Below are 22,628 nucleotides of genomic sequence, written 5' to 3' on the forward strand. Positions count from 1 at the left end.
AAATAAAAAGCAAATAGTAAAATGGATAGATTTAAACCCAAATATATCAGAAATCGTGTTAAATGTAAATGTAGTCGATTCTCCATGTAAAATGCAGGGTGTCAGACTGGAAAATGATATACATACTCCTTTAAAATATAAGAATATAAAAAGATTGAAATACAATGATGGGAAAGATACATTATGCAAACACTAACCAAAAGAAAGTTGATTTACTTTTTAATACTTCACATAGAAGGGAAAAAGAAATTACAAGCTAAAAGAACATATGATTCCAGTTAATAAAAAAGGCTCAATTCAACAGAAAGATAACAGGTCTATATTTTTATCACCTCATAAATAAGATAAAAATTAGTGGAAGTAAAATGAGAAACAGACAAATGCACAACTATGTGATTCTTAACACAACTCTCAGTAATTGAGAAAATAATCATATAAAAAAATTAAAGATGCCAAAGATTTGAACATGATTAACAGATCTGACCTAATTGATATTTAGAGAAATGCACTCAATGACTATAGAACAGCACTCTCTTCAACATATGAAATATTTGTAAATAAAGTGGACCACAAATATGCTGGACCATAACGGAAGTTTCGATAACAAATGTTAAAAGGTTAACTGAGAATGTCATCTCTGAACATTATGTAAATTAAGTTAGAAATCAATGACAAAAATGGAACCAAAAAAGCTCCATAGGTTTGGAAATTAATAAACACAATTCTAAATAACACACAGGTGAAGAAATCACATGAAAGATAATGAAATTACAACATAATAAAACTTTTTATTTTTATTTTTTAAGGATTTTTATTTATTTATTCAGGAGAGTCACAGAAAAAGAGGCAGAGACATAGGCAGAGGGAGAACAGGCTCCCTGCAAGGAACCTGATGTGGGTCTTCATCCCAGACCCTGGAATTACACCCTGAGCTGAAGGCAGATGTTCAACCACTGAGCCACCCAGGTGTCCCACAAAACTTTTTAGATATAGTTAAAGCCAGGCTTAGAAGGAAATTTACTCCCTGAAATACATATTAGAAAAGAAAAGAGGCTGGGAGAAAAAAAAAAATCAATGCACTAAGTTTCCACCTTAAGAAATCAGAAAGGGAAATGCAAATGAATTTCAGTGAAAAGTAGAAAGAGGAAAATAAAATAGAGAGCACATACATAACATAGGAGATCAACAGTCAAAACTGGTTCTTGAAAGGTTAACACAAGTGAAAATCCTCTGGTCAGACTAATCAAGAAAAAGAGATGGCACAATGACAACTATCATAAATGAAAGGGGAGGGGAGCCTGGGTGGCTCAATGGTTGAGCCTTTGGCTCAAGCTGTGATCTCAGGGTCCTGGGATTGAGTCCCGTATGGGGCTCACTGTGGGGAGCCTGCTTCTCCCTCTGCCTATGTTTCTGCCTCTCTCTCTCTCTGTGTCTCTCATGAATAAATAAAATCTTTAAAATAAATACATACATACATACATAAATACATAAATGAAAAGGGAGGGGATATTAAAGATGTTACAGGTGTTAAAAAGTTAAGAGGAATATTAAAACTTTATGCCAGTACATTCCAAACTTTAGAAATAGACAAAGTCTTAGGAAATACTATCAACCAAAATTAGACAATCTGAGTTGTCCTTGTATCTACTAAAGAATTTGAATCTATAGTGAAAAATTGCCCATAAAGAAAACTTCAAGACTAGTTAGCTTCAGAGGTGGAATTTTGTCAAATACCCACGAACAACTGATAAAGGAACACTTCCCAATCTGTTTTATTGAAACCAGTACCTATGAAGAACATTATGAGGAATGAAAATCCTACTCATCAACAGAAATGTGAGGAAAACAAAGAAAGGAAAAAGAAAGAAGAAAAATGCAACAACATTTTAAGAAATAGAAAAATCAATGGACAAGTGAAGGAAGTCAAGAAGCTGAAATATAGGCTGACAAAGGAAAAAGCCAAGAAACAAATCAATCTCCACTGTGTAACCCATAAAAAGCTTAAAACAGCAGCACAACATGCTGCTAGAAATAGTTTAAGATGGGGTTAAAAACAGGAGAACTGGTCGAAAATCAGATCAAGAAGCAGTTACCTCCCTAGATCTTTTTAGCGCTGAACATAGTAGTAAGCTGCTCCCTCTTCCACATCCTAACAGAAGGCCAGAAGTTAAGGGAAAAGTAGCAGTTATAAGTAGAGGTAACATGTAAAATAAGGCAATTAAAGTACATGTATGAATTACTGGATACTAAGCCTCCCCAGTCTATTATTCTCACCGGGCTTCCAAAATTATAGCCAGGTCTTCACTTTCCAAGCAGGGGGAAAAAAATGTTTCCTGAAGAACGAGACCAGCTGAAGAGTCAAAAAGCTAAAGACATTAATAGTTCCATATAAAATGGCCCATGTACATCATTTTATAAGCCCAACTACCCACAGAGAACTTCCAATAATCATTTTATACTCTACAATAAAACATGAACAGACAATTCAGGATTATCAGACATTAATAAAAGTCTTTTACAAAAACTGAAGACAGACCCAACAAATAAAACAAAACAGAATCAAAACCCAAAAACCTTAGAGAAGACCTACGAGAAAAGAACACTTTTAAATAAAATTAATACATCAAAACTACTCTTAGTATAAAGAAAGTGGAACAGGAAATTAATAAAAAACCAAAAGTAGATGAAAATTAAAAACATGATAGGAAGAAATAAAACATGTAAAAATTCAGGGGAAGAACTGCAAGATAAAGAAATCTCTCAGGATATAGAACATAAAGAGCTGAAAAACAGAAAATGCAAGAAAACTGGAGGACCATCCAAAGGGTCCCATATTTAATAAATAAGACTTCCAAAAGAAAAAGAAAAAAAGAAAACCAAAAAGAAAAACACAATCCACAGAGAGCTAAGAAATATTTAAGAAAATTTCTCAGAACTACAGGTTTCCAAATTAAAAAGACTCACAGAATATCCAGCATAATAGATTACAACATCTTCACAGATCTACAGGTTTAGAGAAAGGCAGAAACAAATTTTCAATAAAATAAAAACTATCAAAATGACATCAGACTTTTGGAGATCAAATCTGAAAGTTAATACAATGAACAATGACTTTCAAAGTCTGAAGAAAAGATTTTTAAACTAGAATTCTATACCCAGCCAGCCAATTAGGCATAAGGGAAAAAATGTAAAAATACATATAAAAATAATTTTTATATATTGAGGACCTCAAAAACTTTACATCTTATATACACCTTCTCATGCAGCCTCTAGAGCACACAGAAAGGAAAAGGAAGTATGAGATCCAGGGACAGAGAATCCAACACAGAGAGGGTAAAACGAACTTCTGGGATAAGACTAAAAGGAGATCTTAAGATGTTAAGAGTAACTGATCTAGAACAAAGTAGGTCAAAAAGCTCAGGAGAGACTTCTGCAAGATGAAACTGATTGAATTCCAATGTGTCTGAACGCACTTGGAAGAGGAAGGTAAATGAAATGACAATTATCACCTTTAGGGAAGACAAAAAGCTAAGCAGGGAAGGAAAAGAAACTAATGTTATATGACTCAGTTATGAGTCATATAACAATTAAAATATTAATATAATATTAATGCTGAATATCAACTGTGACAAATTATGCTATACTTTTGTTGAGAGGCTGAGTGGTATATATGTGTGTAATGGAGCACAAGTGGAAATAATAAAATCTTCACCTTGCACAGTGGGAAGTCATTAATAGATTATAAAATAGAAAAATTAAGCAGCAGCAATATAAACATATTAGTAAGAGAAAAGTAGGTATATACCAAAAGTAATTAGCTAAAAGAGCTAAAAAATAGTTTCTATGGAGAGAAGGCAATAAGAGTAGGGGTAAAATATTTAAGGGCTACTGGTGTTTGTAACAAGCTTTATAGAAGTGCTGGATTTTCTAAACAATGTGCATGTATAATTTTAATAAAAACAAAAAACTATTTCTAGGGGCTCCTGCGTGGCTCAGTATGTTAAGCATCTGCCTTCAGCTCACGTCATGATCCTGGAGTCCTGGCATTGACTGCATGGAGCTCCCTGCTCATCAGGGAGTCTCTGCCTCTCCCCCAGCTCATGCTGTCTCTCATGCTCTCTCTCTCAAATAAGTAAATAAAATCTTTAAAAACTATTTTTAAAAGGTATAACACTTACCAATACACTTTTCTTGCTTTCTGAATAGAGGTAACTGTTTGGACTTCTTTTAAGGTTTGCTTTGTTTTCTTTTCTGCTGATTTAAATGCCTATTCATAAGAAGAAAAGTTTTTAAATAATTTGTTGAGAACACAGTTAAATAACATGAAGGGCCACATGGGTGGTTCAGTTGGTTAAGCATCTGACTCTCAATTTTAGCTCAGGTCATGATCTCAGGGGTCGTGAGATGAAGCCCCACATTGGGCTCGATGCTGAGCATGGAGCTTGCTTAATATTCTTTCTCCCTCTCTCTCTGCCCCACCTCCCCCCAACCCCGTGGGCACAGGAGTGTACACGTTCTCTCTAAAAAAGTAAAATATAAAGTAACAAGTAAATGGTAGGGCAAGAAATCATTTTTAAATGTCACAAAATTGCACCAATTACACACATACTCCATACCCACATGAAATTAATGAAGAAAAGATTTTTGCCTTAAATATTAAAATAATTTAAGTCAAAGATTTACCACACACAAATATTTTAAGACCTACAAATTACAGAAAGTATCATCTGTTTACCAGATACTGAGTATCTATCACATAATAGGTTCTGGACTAGATGCTGGGACACACAAGTGAACAAAACAAAGTTCTCACCCCCACTCCACCAAGGGGTCTAGGAGAAGATATAAAATATATTAATTCAAATAAATGTATGTTAAGTGTATCTATGGATGCCGTGAGAGTATACAAGGATAACCTAATTTATAACTTTATGGTCAAAGAAGGTATTTCTGAGGAAATGACATTTAGGCTGAAGTCGGAAGGGTAATGGAATTATCAAGACAAAAACAGGAAGAAGAGCCCTGTAAGCAAAAAGAAAAGGACACCTTGATCAGAAAGTAGTGATCACAACAAGGAAAAATGTCAAGAAACGAGAATGGAGAGGCAGATAGAGGGCCAAGTCATAAAGGCCACTTATTTAACAGATATTATATGTTACTATGTCCCAGGCAATAATTCTAGGGGCTGGGACAAAGCAATAAACAAAACAAAGATCCTACTTTCATACAATCTACATTCTAGAGAGAAGACAGAAAAACATGTTGGAAAGGGTATTTTTTAAGAAGAAAAATAAAGCAAAGAGAGTGCCTGAGGGTAGTACTATTTTCGGTAAGAGTGGTCAAGAAAGGCTTCTCTTGTAAAGTCTTATTTTAGGAGATAGGCCAATGAATGGAGGGATCAAACCATGGAAATTTTGAGGGAAGAACAATCTCAGTAGAAAGAGCAGCAAGCACAAATGCCCTGAGGAGGCACCACAGGTCCCTATTGCTGGAACAGCTAAGATCGCAGTGTAGCTGGAAAGAGTATAGCAAGAGGAATGCAGGTGATTAGATGGGAGGGGAGTGGATCATGTAGGACCTTATAGGGCAAGAGAAGGGCTTTGAATTCACTCTCTCTTTATTTATTTGTGAGAGATGGCAGGTGGGGGCGGGGTGGGGAGCAGAAGGAGAGGGAGAGAAACCCACGCAGACTCTGTGCTGAGCGTGGAGCTCAACACAGGGCTCGATCTCATGACCTTGAGATCATGACCTGAGCCAAAACCAAGAGTCAGATGCTTGAGTAAGATGGGAAGCAACTGGATTTTGAACAGAAAGAAATAACCTCATTTTTTATTTAAAAGGATCATTAAGGCTGCTGCATGAAGAACAGACTGCAGGGGGAAAAGGGTAGGAGAGAGACCCAGGAAGAAGCGACTGTTACAATCCATGTAAACAGAGATGATGGGGGCCTCAACTAATGAGTAGTGGCCAGATTCTGGTTACACTCTATAGGAAAGCTATGATATACTGATGATGGACTGGAAATGGTTTAAGAGGGAAGAGTCTAGGATGAGCCCAACATTTTTAACCCAAGCAAAGGGAAAAAGGAAGGTGCTATTTACTGAGACGGGCAAGATTGGGAAGGAGGTTTGGGGAAGAAAATAAATACTGGCACACATATATTTAAAGCAAAATTAAATTTGAAAGATATATCTGAATTAGAAAACCTCACTTAAACAGAAGAAATAATTAAGGCCATTAAGTGAAAGCAAAAAAAACAATTTACATTCACTCTAAGAAATATTAAGTACCTTTTCAGCAGCTTCAACAGTCTTTTGTGTTTTCTTAGCAGCATACCTCTTGTGATCATAGTATCTAAAAAAATATGTTTCTCTTAATTATAAGTAAAATCTTTATTCTTTAGCTTTCTTATGTTATTTCTAATTTTAGATTCTCAAATCATATGGAACAAATTTTGTGCATGATGCAGTTTTATGTTCTCTATGAAAACAAAGTTGTATAATGTACTACAAAAAGATTTAAAAAGTGTTTTCACCCAAAAGCACATATATACGTAATATGTGTATATATATATATATATACACACAAACACACAAATATTATCTTTAATATTTTAATTGGTTTATTGCAGGTAATATTTTACCTACAATTCATACTTAAATTTAACACTTACTTTTTGGCATTGGCATATGCTGACAAGCTGAGATCAACATCAACAAGTAATGGCCTATTTTTCTGAGGCTTCTGCAGCTGTTTATTCTTTTGCTTTTTCTTTTTTCCTTTTGGTAGTTCGGTTTCATTTTTCTCAACACTGATGTCACCATCAACATCGTCATCTTCCTCCTCTGATAACAAGTATGGATTTCTATTAAAAATATTCAATAGTATTTCACTAATGTCAATGACATCACATTTTTTTTCAATTTTTTTCCTCAGTGACATCATAGATTGTTTACTGTATTTAAATAGGTGCATTATTATGGGGCACCTGGGTGGCACAGTCAGTTAAGTGTCCAACTCTTGTTTCTGGTTCAGGTCATGATCTTAGGGTCATGAGATCGAGGCCCATGTTGGGGTCCACACAGCATGGAGCCTGCTTGGGATCTTCTCTCTCTCTCTCCCACTCTGCCCCCACCTGCCCCATGTGCACTCATGCCAGTGCTTGCACTCTCTCTCTAAATAAATAAAATCTTAAAGAAATTAAATCAATAGTTGCATTATCTAATGTAAATTATTTTTTCCTGTATCTCTGAGGGTAAATTTACAAATAAAAGAGAAAATTTTTTAAATGAATACAGTTAACAATTAAATAACAAAATAAAAACAAACATGAACTGCTTAACTAAGAATCAACTTACCTTAGTAGCATTGTAACATGATTTGTTTGTAGTTTTAATTCTTTAATTGCATTTGCAACAGGGTCTCCTTGAGCCTGGGCTTCTTTCACAATTAATCCGATTTCTGTCCAATCTATCTGGTTGGCTAAAGCACTTCGAACAACCTGAATGGCTCTGTCAACTATCTGTAGGTTCATTTCTATGAGCTCTCCTTTAAGTTTGTCTATTTCCTTAAGAAATAAACAAAAATGTTTACTATAATGCTAGTTAAAGTTACCATTCTTTTAGTCTTTATTTTAATTCCACTTAGTTAACATGTAGTGTTATATTTAAAGTTACCATTTTTGAAATTTGAAAACGCTAAACATAATACCTGAGCCTGCTGAAGAGCTTCTAATCGGTTTTCATGATCCTTCCGGACATTATCTAATTTCTTCAATGCTTGTTTTTCCTTTTGTAGGCAAAACAGATTTTTTGAAAATTAGATTTCTCCTGCCTCTTGCAACTTTTCCCTCTTATGTCACTACCCCACTTCCACTTCAACCCTCTCAATGTTATCACCTCACTAGCTAAGGTTTCCATAGTCAGCCTCCCAGGTCTGTCCTACCCCAAAGTGTTTCATGCTCTCAAATTACCTCTCCCGACTACCTACCTCTCATTCCCTATACAGGAAGGTATTTTGATTACAGGTTACATCCTATGCAATATATGCCCCTAATGCCCTCGCATTATTCAAGCAGGCAGAATTCAAGACCTTGTCTTCCTATCACGTAAAAGTGCTTTTGGGGAAATGCATTCTTAACATAAATTACCAAAATAGCCTTTTATTTTGTTGCTGCTTTTAATTTTCTCAGCATCATTTCTACAGAGTACTCTTTTTCCTAAATTAAACCCACAAAGGCTCATGGTAGTTAATTTACCTTCTATATAGCATTTTATTATATATCATTTATACCTTCAAGGTTATTGATTTGGAGCAAATTTTCTAACATTAGTAATAGCATCATCAATTAGTTACTGAATGCTGGATGTAATATTTAAAAGATCTGAATTATAAGAATGGTGACTATTAAAAGAACGCACAGTGATCACTAAAATAATTCATAGATATTCTGATGCACATAAAAACATGCAATTCAATGTTCCCACTAAATATCTGTTTACTAGTTCATGTGCTGCCACCATGTGGCAGTCACACTATTTAATTCATCCAACCCATCTGCTTTGAAATTGTGCTGTTAATTTTTTACAACACGGGGCAGGGATTCACATAATTTCAAATTCTTGCACACATATTTTAAGACTTAATTAATATTTTTTGAAAAATAAAATCCCCTTCAAATTAATAGTGACTGTGGCTAATTTCTGAAAGTGTTCTACAGCAGTGCTCCAAAAGCATGGTCATATGTGCTGGGGAAACAGAGCATACTCAACTCTCCTGTAGAGGTGGAAAGCCCACTTGAAAAAAAGCAGCAGTTTAATGATAAACAAATATGACTGTACAGAGAGAACATCTCCCTCTCTGTTGGCCTATTTAAAAATCTCCTTGGAACAATATTCCCTTAACAGCAAAGTCTGAGAAGCTTTGGGTTCCTGTAATAGCACAAACACTAGGGAAAAAGTACCAGGCCTTATCTTCCCACTGTATTTTCCATTTTAGAGAGTATCTAACATACTGATGGAACAAATGAGGGAATCCTTTTGAACAATGAGACCTCTCCTGGACCTTTATCAATAAACCAAGGGATAATGGCATTCCCATACTAATTCTGAAAGGCTGCCCATCCCTATAATAAAAGCATCATCTACACAGCAAACCACACTAAGGCTAGTTGTTTTAATATAAATGCTTTTAGCAATACCATACCTGTTGTAAAGCTTTTAAATCTATTTTCTGACCTTCTATCTTGGAATAAAATTCATCCACAGCCTTATTTTAAAAAAGAAAAAAAAGAAAAAGATAGTAACTAGTTTAAAAAAAAAACAAAAACAAAAATGTGGTCTTTACTTCAACTTACACACACAGAATTTTAGAGTCCATTTTGTTTTATAATACTACTCAAAGAACTTGAACAGATTCTTAGTAAATGTATTATATAGCTAAACAACCAGAATCAAATTAAGTTCAAATCTTTGATTCTTCATCTTAAAATAAAATGCATTAATCTTTAATGCTCAGATTCACTGATTGTAAAACAAAAATATTTTCAATTTATCAATCAAAGCAAGTTAGTATTAATTTAATACCTCATACATGCTAACTGGTCAAAATGCAGAACTGGAAAACCCACCTTGTCAAATGATTCAAATTCTATATACGGACATTGTGAATGTTGAGAAAACAAGAAAGGATGAAATTCCTCATACCTGCAAAACATATTTATTATATCATTCAAGAACAATAAAAAACATCCAAAGCAAATTGACTCATGCCTACATGCTTACGTGAGTATGTCTTCAGTTGGTTTATCTACTTCCAAGCTTGGTTTTACTTCTCTTTTCTGAATGATGTATCCCTACAAAAATCCAATATTAAAACTCTTTCTTAAATCAATCAATCAATCAATCAATCAATAAAATAAAACTCTTTCTCTTCATAGTTAACAGATTTACTTTCCATGACCGATACAAATCTTATTAATTTAACTTATAAAAGTATTCCAGGTTTAAATAATCTACTGCATTTATTTATTGATTGTATCAATTCTCAAATGGCATTTCTAGGCTATGTATTATTAAAGAATACTGTTTTTTTCATATGGACAAGAAAAAATAAGGAATAAAGAAAATGAAAACTAGTGATTTAATAAAGTGGTGAGATTATACAGGTGCACTATGCTTTTTTTCTTTCCATTTTTAGATGTTCTTCAACTTAAAAAAACCAAAAGCACTTTACTTCCAGCAGAAAAAGTCTTAGATTCACTTGGTAGGAAATTTTCACTCATTTAAAAAATGGGGCAGGTATATTTGCACTGAATTTAAGTAATCATAATTTTTTCGGAACTTCTGTTATAAATAAAGTTATACTTCGAACAGGGAGAAAAAGAAAGTATGAGAAAGTAGAAAATTTTCACTCATTTAAAAAATGGGGCAGGTATATTTGCACTGAATTTAAGTAATCATAACTTTTTCTGTACTTCTGTTATAAATAAAGTTATACTTCAAACAGGGAAGAAAAAGAAAGTATGAGATACAGAGGATGTTTACCTATTAGAGTGATGTAGAAGAATGGGAAGAAATCAGAGAGAGAGCAAACCATGAGAGACTTAAACTTAACTATGGGAAAGAAACTGAAGGTTGCTGGAGGAGAGGTGTGTGTGGGGATGGGGTACCTAGGTGACAGGCTTTAAGAAGGGCATGTGATGTAATGAGCACTGGGTGTTATATGCAACTGATGAATCACTAAACTCTACCTCTGAAACTAATGATGTTCTATGTTGGCTAATTTAATTTTTTTAAAGAACTGGAAAAAAAATTAAAAATAGAGTGATGTAAATCACCAACTTTTAAAAAAGTGCTAGTAAATTAAAACGCGCTTCTCTATCTAAAAATCACCCTAAGAGGATAGATTTTCAAATCCCTCAACTCTCTGGTATACCAATAATGATATGACTGGTACTTTCAAAAAAAGAAACAGGAAAAATTATAACCCCCACACCAATGAAAAAAAATTAAATTACCTACAATATTACCGATGTTGAATTTCCAAATTACAACAAAAAACTTACATGTAGTAATCCTTAAATGAACTTCAAATTCTGAAAATTTAAATAAATAAAACCATAGCAATATACAATAAGTATATGTGGTGCTACCTTTCCACTGAAGTTGGATGTTGTTTTCATATAGTCTTCTGCTTTCTGCAGACAGATAAGCACTTTTTCAATATCTAATAGAATAAAAATGGGAAAAAGGAGTGTCAATCAAGTGTCAACTACTATTAAACAACCATGTAGAAAACAGAAAAGTGCTGATGAAACGGTAAAAAATGTTCAAGAAAATTAGATATAGTTATTTCAAGTTTATAATCAGTACGCGTAAGTAAGAATATTTTTGGGGGGGCGCCTGGGTGGCTTGGTGGTTAAGCATCTGCCTTTGGCTCAGGTCCTGATCCCAGGGTACTGGGATCGAGTCCCACATCAGGTTCCCCATGGGGAGCCTGCTTCTCCCTCTGCCTATGTCTCTGCCTTTCTCTCTATGTCTCTCATGAATAAAAAAAAGTTAAAAAAAAAAAAAAAGAATCTTTTTTGGCCAGCTTGTGATCTCAATAACATTTTACTCTCTAAATAAAATAAAAAAAAAAACAACAAAAAAAAAAACCAAACAGGGATCCCTGGGTGGCGCAGCGGTTTGGCGCCTGCCTTTGGCCCACAGCGCGATCCTGGAGAGCCAGGATCGAATCCCACATCGGGCTCCCGGTGCATGGAGCCTGCTTCTCCCTCTGCCTGTGTCTCTGCCTCTCTCTCTCTGTGACTATCATAAATAAATAAAATTAAAAAAAAAAAAAAAAAAAAAATTTTACTCTCATGTTATTTTTCTTCTCATGATCTTAAAGGTACTTTGTTCATACACTATATTCCCATATGTACTTGAGTGTGTTTCTGAATTCTTTATTTTCTGTTTCTTCAAAAACTTACTATTAGGTTCTTAATATATTTTAACTATTAAAGGGTTATATTCTCCATCATTACCATTCTTTTCCAGACTTTTCTGAATATTTTCACTTGCTTTTATTCCATAAGAATATCAGATTTGAAACAAAACACTACAATCACAAAGACAATACCACCTGTTGCCATTTTGATCAGGACTGCACTAAATTAGTATTTCAAATACTAAATCACTCACTAAAACATTTAAGTTACATTTTTATTTTTATTTTTTAAGTTGTATTTTTAAACATAAAAACATTTATAGCATAAAAATTACTCTCCCTAAACCGTAAATTATATATAATCCTAAAATATAAACATGAAGAATGATTTCTTTAAAATTTTACATGAGAATCTGCAGATAAATTTGTCAAAGACTAAGTCTTCCATTTCCCTTATATTTCCTCTAATTTTTTATTATCTTAATCTGTCAATTTAGTTAGGTTCCCTTAAGTAATTACAAAAGCATCATAAATCTACCCTACAGTTCTTACAGAATTAAAATGCATGAATAATGCTATTTCTAAAAGCACTCCAACTTCCTAGTCAGAAGGTGAATAATTCAACTCCTTCAAGCCTATACCAGAGACTATCAAGTTTGGTAACCACTTCAAATATTTAGAGAGAGGAAGAGAGAATATTCTAAGGTTGATAGGTAATAAGGTAGAGACTGAACTGTGAATTAACTAGGGATCATATGCCACATTGGAGGGGTGCCTGGGTGGTTCAGTTGGTTAAGCATCTGCCTTTAGCACAGGTAATGATCCCAGAACCCTGGGATCAGGACCCTGGGGTCAAGTCTCACGTGGGCTCCCTGCTCAGCGGGGAGTCTGCTTCTTCTTCTGCCTCTGCCCTACCCCTAGCTCATGTCCACTCTCTTGAATAAATAAAATGTCTTAAAAATTAAAAAAAAAAGAAAAAAGTGCCACATTAGAGCAGGAAGCCAAGAATATCATATGGATAGAACATTCATAGGTCAATGTTTTTAAGTTTACAACTACCTGCTCACTTTTATTATTTTCCCAGAATTAATTTTCGTAGTCTTTAAAAAAGGAAATAAATGAAAGTGGACAAATCTTGTAGCATGCAGGCATACCTTTGCTTTCAAATTTTTCATCCACTTTGACATTGCCAGAGAATCCATTTTCTATAAGACAGTGTTCAATGAGAGCTGGTCCATAGGCTATAAAAGCAGAAGGTATCATTTTTTAGTATTTACTATAAAATTTAACATTCAAAATACATCCAAAATATATACCCCAATATGAATATCTACTAACAGTAGCCAGTGAAAACAATTTACTTATTTTGCTTTTTAAGATTTTATTTTTTTTAGTTTACTTATTTTGAAATGATATTAGAAATAACAATTCAAGTACTTATAAAAATTTAAGGTTTTTTAAAGGCTACAATACAATCGTAGAAGTCAGTGTATAAGTTATAGAAATTTAATGGAATTGAGCCACATATAAAGGACTATAAATCAGAAATGAAGGATTGTTTTAACCTTCAAAAACTGGTTAATGCAACACACCATGTTAATAGAGTATATTATTAAAAAGTCCAAACTTACAAATTTATCTGTGCTATACTAATAGTTAGAAAGTTGTAAAGATAATTTTTTAATGCCTTCGAATTTCATGAGAGGATAAGTAACTCCCTAATGCTCAGTAATTGAGGATATCTCCCTGCTCGTATGTCCTCTCAAGATTCTTTACAGGGATGAATGATGATTTCTCAAGTTTACTGGATTATCTTCATCCTGATCAAAAGTACCTGGCAGATTCTGGGATGCCCCAAAACCCACCAGTTAAAAAACAAACAAACAAACAAACATATTCTAAATGGTTATTAAACCAAAGATTCAAGTGAAAAAAACATTTCTCAGAATACTACAGTGGCACTAAAGTGATAGATAACATACTATTGTTTACATAACTGTATTGCTCTTAAATAAAAGTTATTGGATAAAGGTCAAACTTTATGTGGTATAACAACTTTCTCTTTCCTTAAAAATAAACTCTTACTCAGAAGATAATCTTCAACTCTTTTCTATATTATTAAGTTGTTCTAATATTCTCCTGAGTTATAAAAGATTTAAATATATTCCTGAAAACTACATTTTCTTGCAAACACTTCACTGCTCTATTTAGGATTACTCACGAAGTAATGGGTTAAGAACTCTCTTCAGTAGTTCGCCCTTAGGTGCACCGGCTATTATTTCAGTCAATCTGTGAAAACAAAATTGACACACCTCTTACTAACTTATATTTAACAAATCTTACAGCAAAATTCATATTCACAATACTTTCATATGCATCAAATTGCCTGATCTTCACTATACTCTAAAATACAAGAGGGATAACTTCACTTTGTATGTAAGAAAATGGGTTGTAAAAGTAATTTATCCAAGGGTAATAGGTTCCTAGCAGCAGAGTGGCACCCAAAACCAAGTTTTCTAAGAAAAATCAATACTTTCTCAACTAAGTCATATTGCTTGTCATCATGCTCATCTATGACAGGAAAGTGATGTCTTTATGTAACAGGTAAACGTCTATAGGGCCTGGTGATATGTCTTAATACTTGGAACAGTTTTACTTAACTATGCATCTAATAAGAATTCTTAACAATGCTGTGGGCCACTCTGGTCCCCAGATCAGCAGCATCAACATAACCTGAGAACTTGGTAGAAATGTAAATTCCTGGGCCTATACCATATCTGCTGAATCAGATTCTGGAAGCAGGAGCAGTAATCTATGTTTTATCAAGCCTTCCAGGTGAATGTGATGCATGCTACATTTTCAGAACCTCTGCTATAGCTATTAGCCAGCAAAACCTTTCAGCTAAAAGAGTACAACTACAATTAGCACCTTATCCCACAGTACTCCCTTTTCCTAGCTAAACCATTTCCATTTGCACTCTGCCCAAGATAGCTAGCTGTCTTCTCACAGAAGAGCTAGTAAGTCCCCTCACTTTACCAAGAAATCATAAACATCTGAATTAACACCAGACTTAGATTAAAAAGATATACTTTTGCTACTTGCAAATGAAGCTTAACTGATTACATGCACATTTATGTAGTTCAAGCAGTCCAAATTTAGTTACTGTATGCAAGTAAATAAAATATTCTGTTATTTTCTTTCTATCGACATATGACCTGTTTTATCTTCTAATACAATATGAAGTGAACTTATAAACAAATATGTTACCTTTCCAAGGTAAGCAAAGGCTCAGCAGCTCTAGCATGATCAACTGGATAGCGTTCACGAACAGCAAATTTAACATCATCTGACTCATCAGTTCGAAATCTTAGGATATTCAAAATTAGGTACTCATAATCTGTAAGAACAATGTTTCCCTGTAATAGAATAAAATATGACTTACTGCTTTTCCCAAATCATTCTTGAAACTTCTTAAAAAGTGAGAAAATGTAGTCTCTTAAAAACTTAAGGCTACAAAAATGAAGTTATGAACAAAACCCATTTGAGTCACATCTAAACACTGCTCTTCGCATTTGCCCAGCACAGACTCTGAAATAAGATGAGCAAATAAAGGACCCCAGATTTGAAACATAATGAAGGAATATAAACCAACTTTAAACTCATTGTCTAATGGTTCTATAAAAGTCACTCATAGAAGCACAATACAATTATCCCCCAGTTTTCAAAACTTCTTTTTCATAAAAGACCTACACTAGTACCTGTTTTCACTAACCAAAAGAAATTTGAAATGGATTTTCACTTTTATGAAAAAAAGTGAAAGTAGACTCAAACTCAGGCTGGGGATGATAGGTTGCAAGATAAGTGGCTTCAGTAGATGGGGGTCACCATTCACCTTGATTAGAGATACAGATAACCAGAAGTTATCAGGTGTTGAAAGAGTAATACCTACTGCTAAAAGTTCTGACTTCAAAGTATTCATGCATTTAACTTAACACAAAAGTTAACTGGAGAAAGAAAGCTGGGAGCTTTGGAAAACTGTCCATTATAGCATCTAGTTCAGGAATATGTGATTTGGAAAACAGACCTGGCCACAGAGCCTGACACAAAGAAGGTGCTCAGTAAATGTTTGTTAAATTAAAATGTGCAGATATCAAGAACATCTGGAAAATTCCAGTAAAGCAGTTACTTCCCTGAAGTGTTTTTTTTCCTTAGATCAAGTTTCCCAAAACTATTCTGTAAAATGGTTTCCCCTAACCCCATAAAAAAAGAATTCTGTGATCAAGTAAGTTATAAATTTTAAATCACAAATCTCCATCTCTAGGAGATGTTTAAAAATCTTAAAAAATAAATAAATAAAGGTATTGATAAGTCCTAGAGTTAAAGAATTTTTTTAAAAATCTTACTTTATTCTCAAAGGTCCTCAAACTTTAATGGTTATGGGACCCATATTTCTAGGTACACCTATTAGCTATGGCAGGTGGTATCTAAGAAACATACTTTGGGAAATAAACTGTGTTTGACTCTGATATACTTAACAAACTATTTTCTGATCTTAACTTACTTTTTCCAGAGTCTCTTTACTGGAACTTTATTACAAATTAATAAACTTTCAAGATTTTATTTATTTATTCATGAGAGATACAGAGAGAGAGATAGGCAAAGACACAGGCAGAGGGAGAAACAGGTTCCCTGTGGGGAACCCAATGTGGGACTTGATCCCAGGACCCTGGGATCGTGCCCTGAGCCAAAGACAGACGCTCAACCACTGAGCCACCTGGGCATCTCAATAAACTGACTTTCTTAAATGAATTTGAGCAGCAATCACCTCTTTACCTAAGGTCTGATCTAATCTAGATAAACCAATACATCAAAATTCCAGACCTGAAGGCTGGGAGATCAAACCCTGGTATAAAGAGACAAGAGAGCAATCTTCAAGATCCACTGTAAGCCTACCTCTCTTAGATACCACAGTGACTACTGAAAATTCCCAAGCACATATTCCCATGTACAAAATCCTTAATATCTATTTCCAACTCATCAATAACTGGATGTCTGAAATCTCGCAGTATGCATGCCAATTGCTCAAACCCTTCAAAATAGAAAGGCCCTAAATGCAATGGGGTATCCTGGATTGAATCCCAGAACAGAAAAGGGATTAGTACTAGAAAAACTGGTGAAATCTGAAGAGTCTACAGTTTAATAGTAATGTGTCAATGTTAATTTCTTGGTTTTGACACATGGACTGTGATTATATAAGATGTGAGATGTTAATGTTACTATAAACTAAATGAAGGATATACAAGAACTTTCTGTATTATCTTTGCAACTTTTCTATAAACCTAAAATCACAAAATCTAAATCTATTATAAATCTAAAACTATTACAAAATAAAAAGGCTGTTTAGACTTTTAAAAAATCATACTAAAGATACACAAAGTCATCATATGGAAAAAAATTTTAAGTATCATCTAGGTCTAAATTAAATTGAAAAAGAAAAGGGGTGCCTGGGTGGCTTAGTTGGTTAAGTGTGTGACTTTTCATTTCAGCTCAGGTCTTGATCTCAGGTCATTCCTGCCTCTGGCTCTGGCTCAGGTAGTAGAGTCTGCTTGGGATTCTCTCTCTCCCTCTGCCCCTCTCCCATCCACCCAACTTCCGCCCGCATGCATTTTCTCTCTCAAATAAATAAATCTTAAAAAAAAAAAAAAAAACTGAAAAAGAAAAAAAAATGCAAAGGCCCATATCTGGTATAAGATTAAACTCAGAATGCATGCGTACTGAATAAAACCTAAGCATGCCTGCAATTAGTTACATTCTAGAGATTTTCCCCTCCAAATGAAAAAAAAAAAAAAGGGTTTTTTTGGATGATGGTGAGGAGAGGGAAGGAGACCATAAAGAGAACAACAATCATAACAGTGGTTACCTTGAGATGAGGAAATGGTTTAGGCTAGGAGTGGTAAGACCCTCCATTTTAATTCTATGTACTTCTGTGTATACTGAAAATGTATTAACGTACTACTTATATAAACATGTTTAATTTAAATGGTAGTCTAGGTAATTCCAACCACTGTCCTACTGAGAAATAGAAAAACTGGACAAAATATACAAAACTCATTTTTTAAGAAAAAAAAAATGCAAGCAAGACAGTAAACAGAACCAAAACCTAGGAGAAGAAAACTCAGAAAGATGAGTCCCACACTTAGGGCTAATTTTCCCCTAGGATCATTTGTCCAAGAGTTAAGAAGCAGCTGATGGGCTGAGAAGCTGAGCATAAATTTTGATAGACTTACAGGACAACTAAGGGGAATAAAAACTAGAGTTCAGAGTCCAAGTGAAAGGTGAGTTGGGAAGGGAGGGAGGTCTAGCTCTGAATAGTGAGTAATAAAGGCTACATCACAGGGGATGAGGCAAACCAGAAATATACCAGTCTTTCGAGGCCCAGCTTCTAACCAATTCAATGCTTGATTAGAGTGGGGTTATTTGTACCCTTAACCACTTGTCAAAAGCAATTTTCTTTAAAGGAAGACAACATCATTCCAGATCTCACAATATAATTATTGTTTTTCCTACTCAATGCTTGGCACACAATACAATAATTAGGCATGTGAGAAGACAATATAATTAAAATCAAAAGAAACAACAGACTATAAAAACAGACACTGAAAGCAATTCCAAATGATTCTTGTCTGATAGCAATAAAATTAGTGAATAGGAAGATAGGTCAAAGAAAATATGGCTGAATTTCCCAAAACTGATGAAAAACATCAACTCAGTTCTAGAAGCACTATTAACTCCCAAAAGATAATTACAAATAAAAACTCAACTGAGCACACCACAGCAAAACTGAAAACCAAACAGGAAGAGAAAAAAATGTAAAGCATCTAGATAAAAAGGCCAGATTACCTTCAAAAGAGCTGACATTGATTTTAATAGAGACAATGGTTGACACAAGACAATATACTATTTTTGTAACTGTAAACAATTTCATAAGAAAACCAACTAGATGGTAAAACTGGTTGTAAGAGAAATGAAATAAGTGAAATATTTGGAGTGACTGAGAGAATGATTGTATAAGATTGCCAATTCAGGGCAGTAAGATAAGACTAACCTTTGGAGATATCTTTTCTCTGGACAGATTCAATTTTAATCTCTACTGAATGCAACTATTTTCATTGTACGAGGCATGAATTATTTGTATTGCTCGCAGTTTTCTACAAGTTAAAAATCTACCTTTCTAGAGTTGTTAAAAAACCTAATCAATAGTAAATAGCAAATCAAAGAGATATACATCCTTAAAATAGAAAATAATCCCCAGGAGTACCTGTTAGATAGCAGTTGGCAGGATACTAAAATGACATTTTGTCCCTTTTGCCTCTTTCCAAATTTTGATATATATATATTTTTACAGTTCCCTTTCATGAGCGTAATATCTAAAATTACTGATGACAAATGTATACACACATAAGCTACTGCATCTTGGCCTGATTTATTTACACAGGTATACAGCAAGAAATGTTAATTAACATAAACAAATCTCCTTGTACTATAGTCAGCAAGTCTAGAGCCACAAGGTATTAAGCAATTACTAAAGCCATAATAAGTACTGCTGCCTGGAGAATTCACAAGAAATCTGGGATTTTATTTTTGAAAGTTTCTGTTATCCCAAAAGAAAATTAGTCTTTGCTTCTAATTCAAAGCTATGAAACCAAATCAAACAAACAAACAAAAAAACACTATTCATTGTGTCTGTAGCATACCTATAAAACAGGTAAATTCCTCTTTATTTTTTATTTTTTAAAAAACTTTATTTATTTATGATAGTCACACACACAGAGAGAGAGAGAGAGGCAGAGACACAGGCAGAGGGAGAAGCAGGCTCCATGCACCGGGAGCCTGACGCGGGATTCGATCCGGGGTCTCCAGGATCGTGCCCTGGGCCAAAGGCAGGCGCCAAACTGCTGCGCCACCCAGGGATCCCTAAATTCCTCTTTAAAGTTATTAAAACCTACAGATGTGACCTTCCTTACTACCAACAGGCTAGGATCCATAAAATAGGTAGAAAACCAGTTTCTCAAGAGGAATTTGTAGACATTGCTTCTGCATACAAAACATAACCTTTGTTCCTTAATGATGAGCTTATCATCCTACTTAAATGAGACTTATTCTCAAATATGATAACCAAGGTTTGACTTTAGTTGCACAATTTGTCTAATTTTATCTTGGTAAAAGAAAGGACAAATTCTTATCAAACCTATGTAAATATACACATTGCCATTAATAGTAAAAAAAAATCAAACAAACAAAAAAAACTCAGTAGAAGATATTTGTTCCTAAATTCTAAGGGATCAATGATAGCAAGTTACCATTTAAAGAATATATCACTTCCATTTGCAGTGGTATAGACTACTAAAGATCAAGAGAAAGGTAAATGGCTTTATCATACACTACCATAAAACATTCATCATAAAAATAACACCAACAATATTCTGAAAAAAAAATTAACCACACTTAGATTCTCTCCAGTTTATTAAGTCCCGTGTGATTAATTCTGATCATCCTAGATCACAAGTTGGCACTTGATTTTCATGAAAGCATCTGCTCCTAGATTAAAGTAAGTCTTATAAATGCTAAATTAGTCCCCTGATACATTTTGGCATATACCTAAGCAGTTATTAGCTCAAATAATATGAGTCTATTGTATTAGAGCAGGGTCAGCAAACTTTTCTACAAAGCTAACTCTGTAAAAGGTAAGACAATAAATATTTTAGCATTTGTGGCCACATATGGTCTCAGTTGCACTTTTTAAAGAGCCCTTTTAAAACATAAAAACCATTCTTAAGCTCATAGGCTTTATAAAAACGGACCACAGGCTGCATCACAGGAGTCGATCAACTCCTATTTAAAAGTATCTGATATGTCCTTTCCACCAAAGTTCTGTAACTGATTCTTTGTTGAAGACTCAATACAATGACAAAATTATAGAGACAGAACAGGTTGGCAGTGTCAAGAGGTAGGGATGGTGGGAGGAAGAGGGGTGGATAGGTAATATCATAAAGGTGTATCACCAAGAAGATCTCTGTGGTAATGGAAAATCCTACAACTTAATTGCAGTGGTGGTTACATGGATCTACAAAGGTGGGAAAATGCACAGAACTAGATGCATACATTGTACCAAAATCAATTTCCTGATTTTGATATTGTACTATAATTATGTAAAATGTAACAACTGAGGGACACTGACCTATCTTTGCAACTTCCTATGAATCTATAATCATTTCAAAACAAAAAAGTTTAAAAAAAAAAACTTTTAAAAGAGGTTATCATACAAATTTTAATTGACCACTACCTGAGACCACAAATAAAAATCAATTTCAAATGGGCTGCAGCTGCTGTTGCCTGCAGGGAAAGGATAGAACATTCCCTGTCCATGTTTTACAGTACACTATTACACAAATACTTAAAGATAAATTATCCGTCATCTCATCTCCAAAATTTACTTACCCTATCATAGAGCTCAATGATTAAGTGATAAGCAGCTTCATCACTTCCAAATTGAAAATCTACAATTCTATCCACACCAAGCTGTTTTGCACTGACCAATCGTCGACTCTTCAAATGTTTTCGGCACTAGTAAAAAACAGAAGAAAAAGGTATTTATGTAGAAGTGAATTCCTAATCATTTGATAGTGGTTTGTAAATAATTTTCCTCTTTTTATTACCATCAAGAATAACACTTAAAAAGTAGTAAACAAAAGCTTGTGGATGATAATCAAAGGAAAAACACTTTATTGAGAGGACTGACTGCTAACTCTGAAATAGTATTTTATACTTTTTTAAGAAGACAATAACATACCTATAGAGAAATTTACTTTGTTATTTATACCAGTAAGTCCCTTTTTCTTACCCTATGACCTCACTCAAAACTATAACCTTTTTATTAAGCCTCTTTCTAGTCCCATCTTTTAAGTGTCTCCAATTTCCTTTGTGTTCAAAATTAATTGGTGGTTTCCACTAATCTTCCATTTCAAATACAAATTCTGAACCATGAGCTTATTGGTATTCTATAAGTTAGTCCTCTATATACACCCAATTACCTTCTATTCCCACAAATTTAGTAATACAACCGAGACAGAATTTTTCTGGTACTGTCTCCAAAGCTTTTGATCAACCTAGCTCAAAACCAAATGTATTAACTCTCATTCCTTATCAAATCCCATTCTTCTTATCCCTAGTTATGATGTTCTTATTAGCAATCAAACTAAAATTAACATTTTTATATCCAAATACAAATTACTTGGTAAACACCTATTACTTTAGTCTATGTACACCCTTTAGTACAAATATTTAAGTATAACATGGGTCAAAAACAAGACTACTCTGTAGTGCCTAAAAATCTTCCAATTCTTTCTAATTCTTGAGTTTGAAAGAGCTCTTAGTCACAACCAGTAAGACAGAATGCTTTCAAGACTTAAATTCAAGACAAATTTGGCAGAGAAGTTAATATAAAGTCACCTTTAAAAAAAAAAAGAAATACACAATCACTCTTAGAATGCCATCTCTTTCACAACCAAGACTTCTCCAGATTTGATAGTTTAAATTGACTAAAATTCTCATTTTATGTACTTATATATTCAGGCAGATATAATAACAATTTTCAAACTGCTAACAGTCTCCCTTTCCTATATTCAATAGTTCTGATT

At 34.0% G+C, this 22,628-nt stretch overlaps 1 protein-coding gene across 1 annotated transcript in view; it reads right to left on the reverse strand.

Annotated features, from left to right (window-relative positions):
- NEMF (nuclear export mediator factor) overlaps positions 1-22,628 on the reverse strand; it is a 48,551-nt gene that overhangs the window by 22,642 nt on the left and 3,281 nt on the right. The window contains exons 4-16 of the mRNA XM_026000743.2: positions 21,430-21,555; positions 15,199-15,347; positions 14,153-14,220; positions 13,086-13,172; positions 11,153-11,226; positions 9,783-9,853; positions 9,629-9,704; positions 9,205-9,267; positions 7,711-7,788; positions 7,359-7,567; positions 6,674-6,865; positions 6,291-6,354; positions 4,179-4,267 (exon numbers count right to left, since the gene is read on the reverse strand). Of these exons, the coding sequence (XP_025856528.1) occupies positions 4,179-4,267; positions 6,291-6,354; positions 6,674-6,865; positions 7,359-7,567; positions 7,711-7,788; positions 9,205-9,267; positions 9,629-9,704; positions 9,783-9,853; positions 11,153-11,226; positions 13,086-13,172; positions 14,153-14,220; positions 15,199-15,347; positions 21,430-21,555 (1,346 nt within the window). The remainder of the gene's footprint in view (positions 1-4,178; positions 4,268-6,290; positions 6,355-6,673; positions 6,866-7,358; positions 7,568-7,710; positions 7,789-9,204; positions 9,268-9,628; positions 9,705-9,782; positions 9,854-11,152; positions 11,227-13,085; positions 13,173-14,152; positions 14,221-15,198; positions 15,348-21,429; positions 21,556-22,628) is intronic.

The sequence above is a fragment of the Vulpes vulpes genome, chromosome 6 (assembly GCF_048418805.1).
Source record: "Vulpes vulpes isolate BD-2025 chromosome 6, VulVul3, whole genome shotgun sequence".
Taxonomy (NCBI): domain Eukaryota; kingdom Metazoa; phylum Chordata; class Mammalia; order Carnivora; family Canidae; genus Vulpes; species Vulpes vulpes.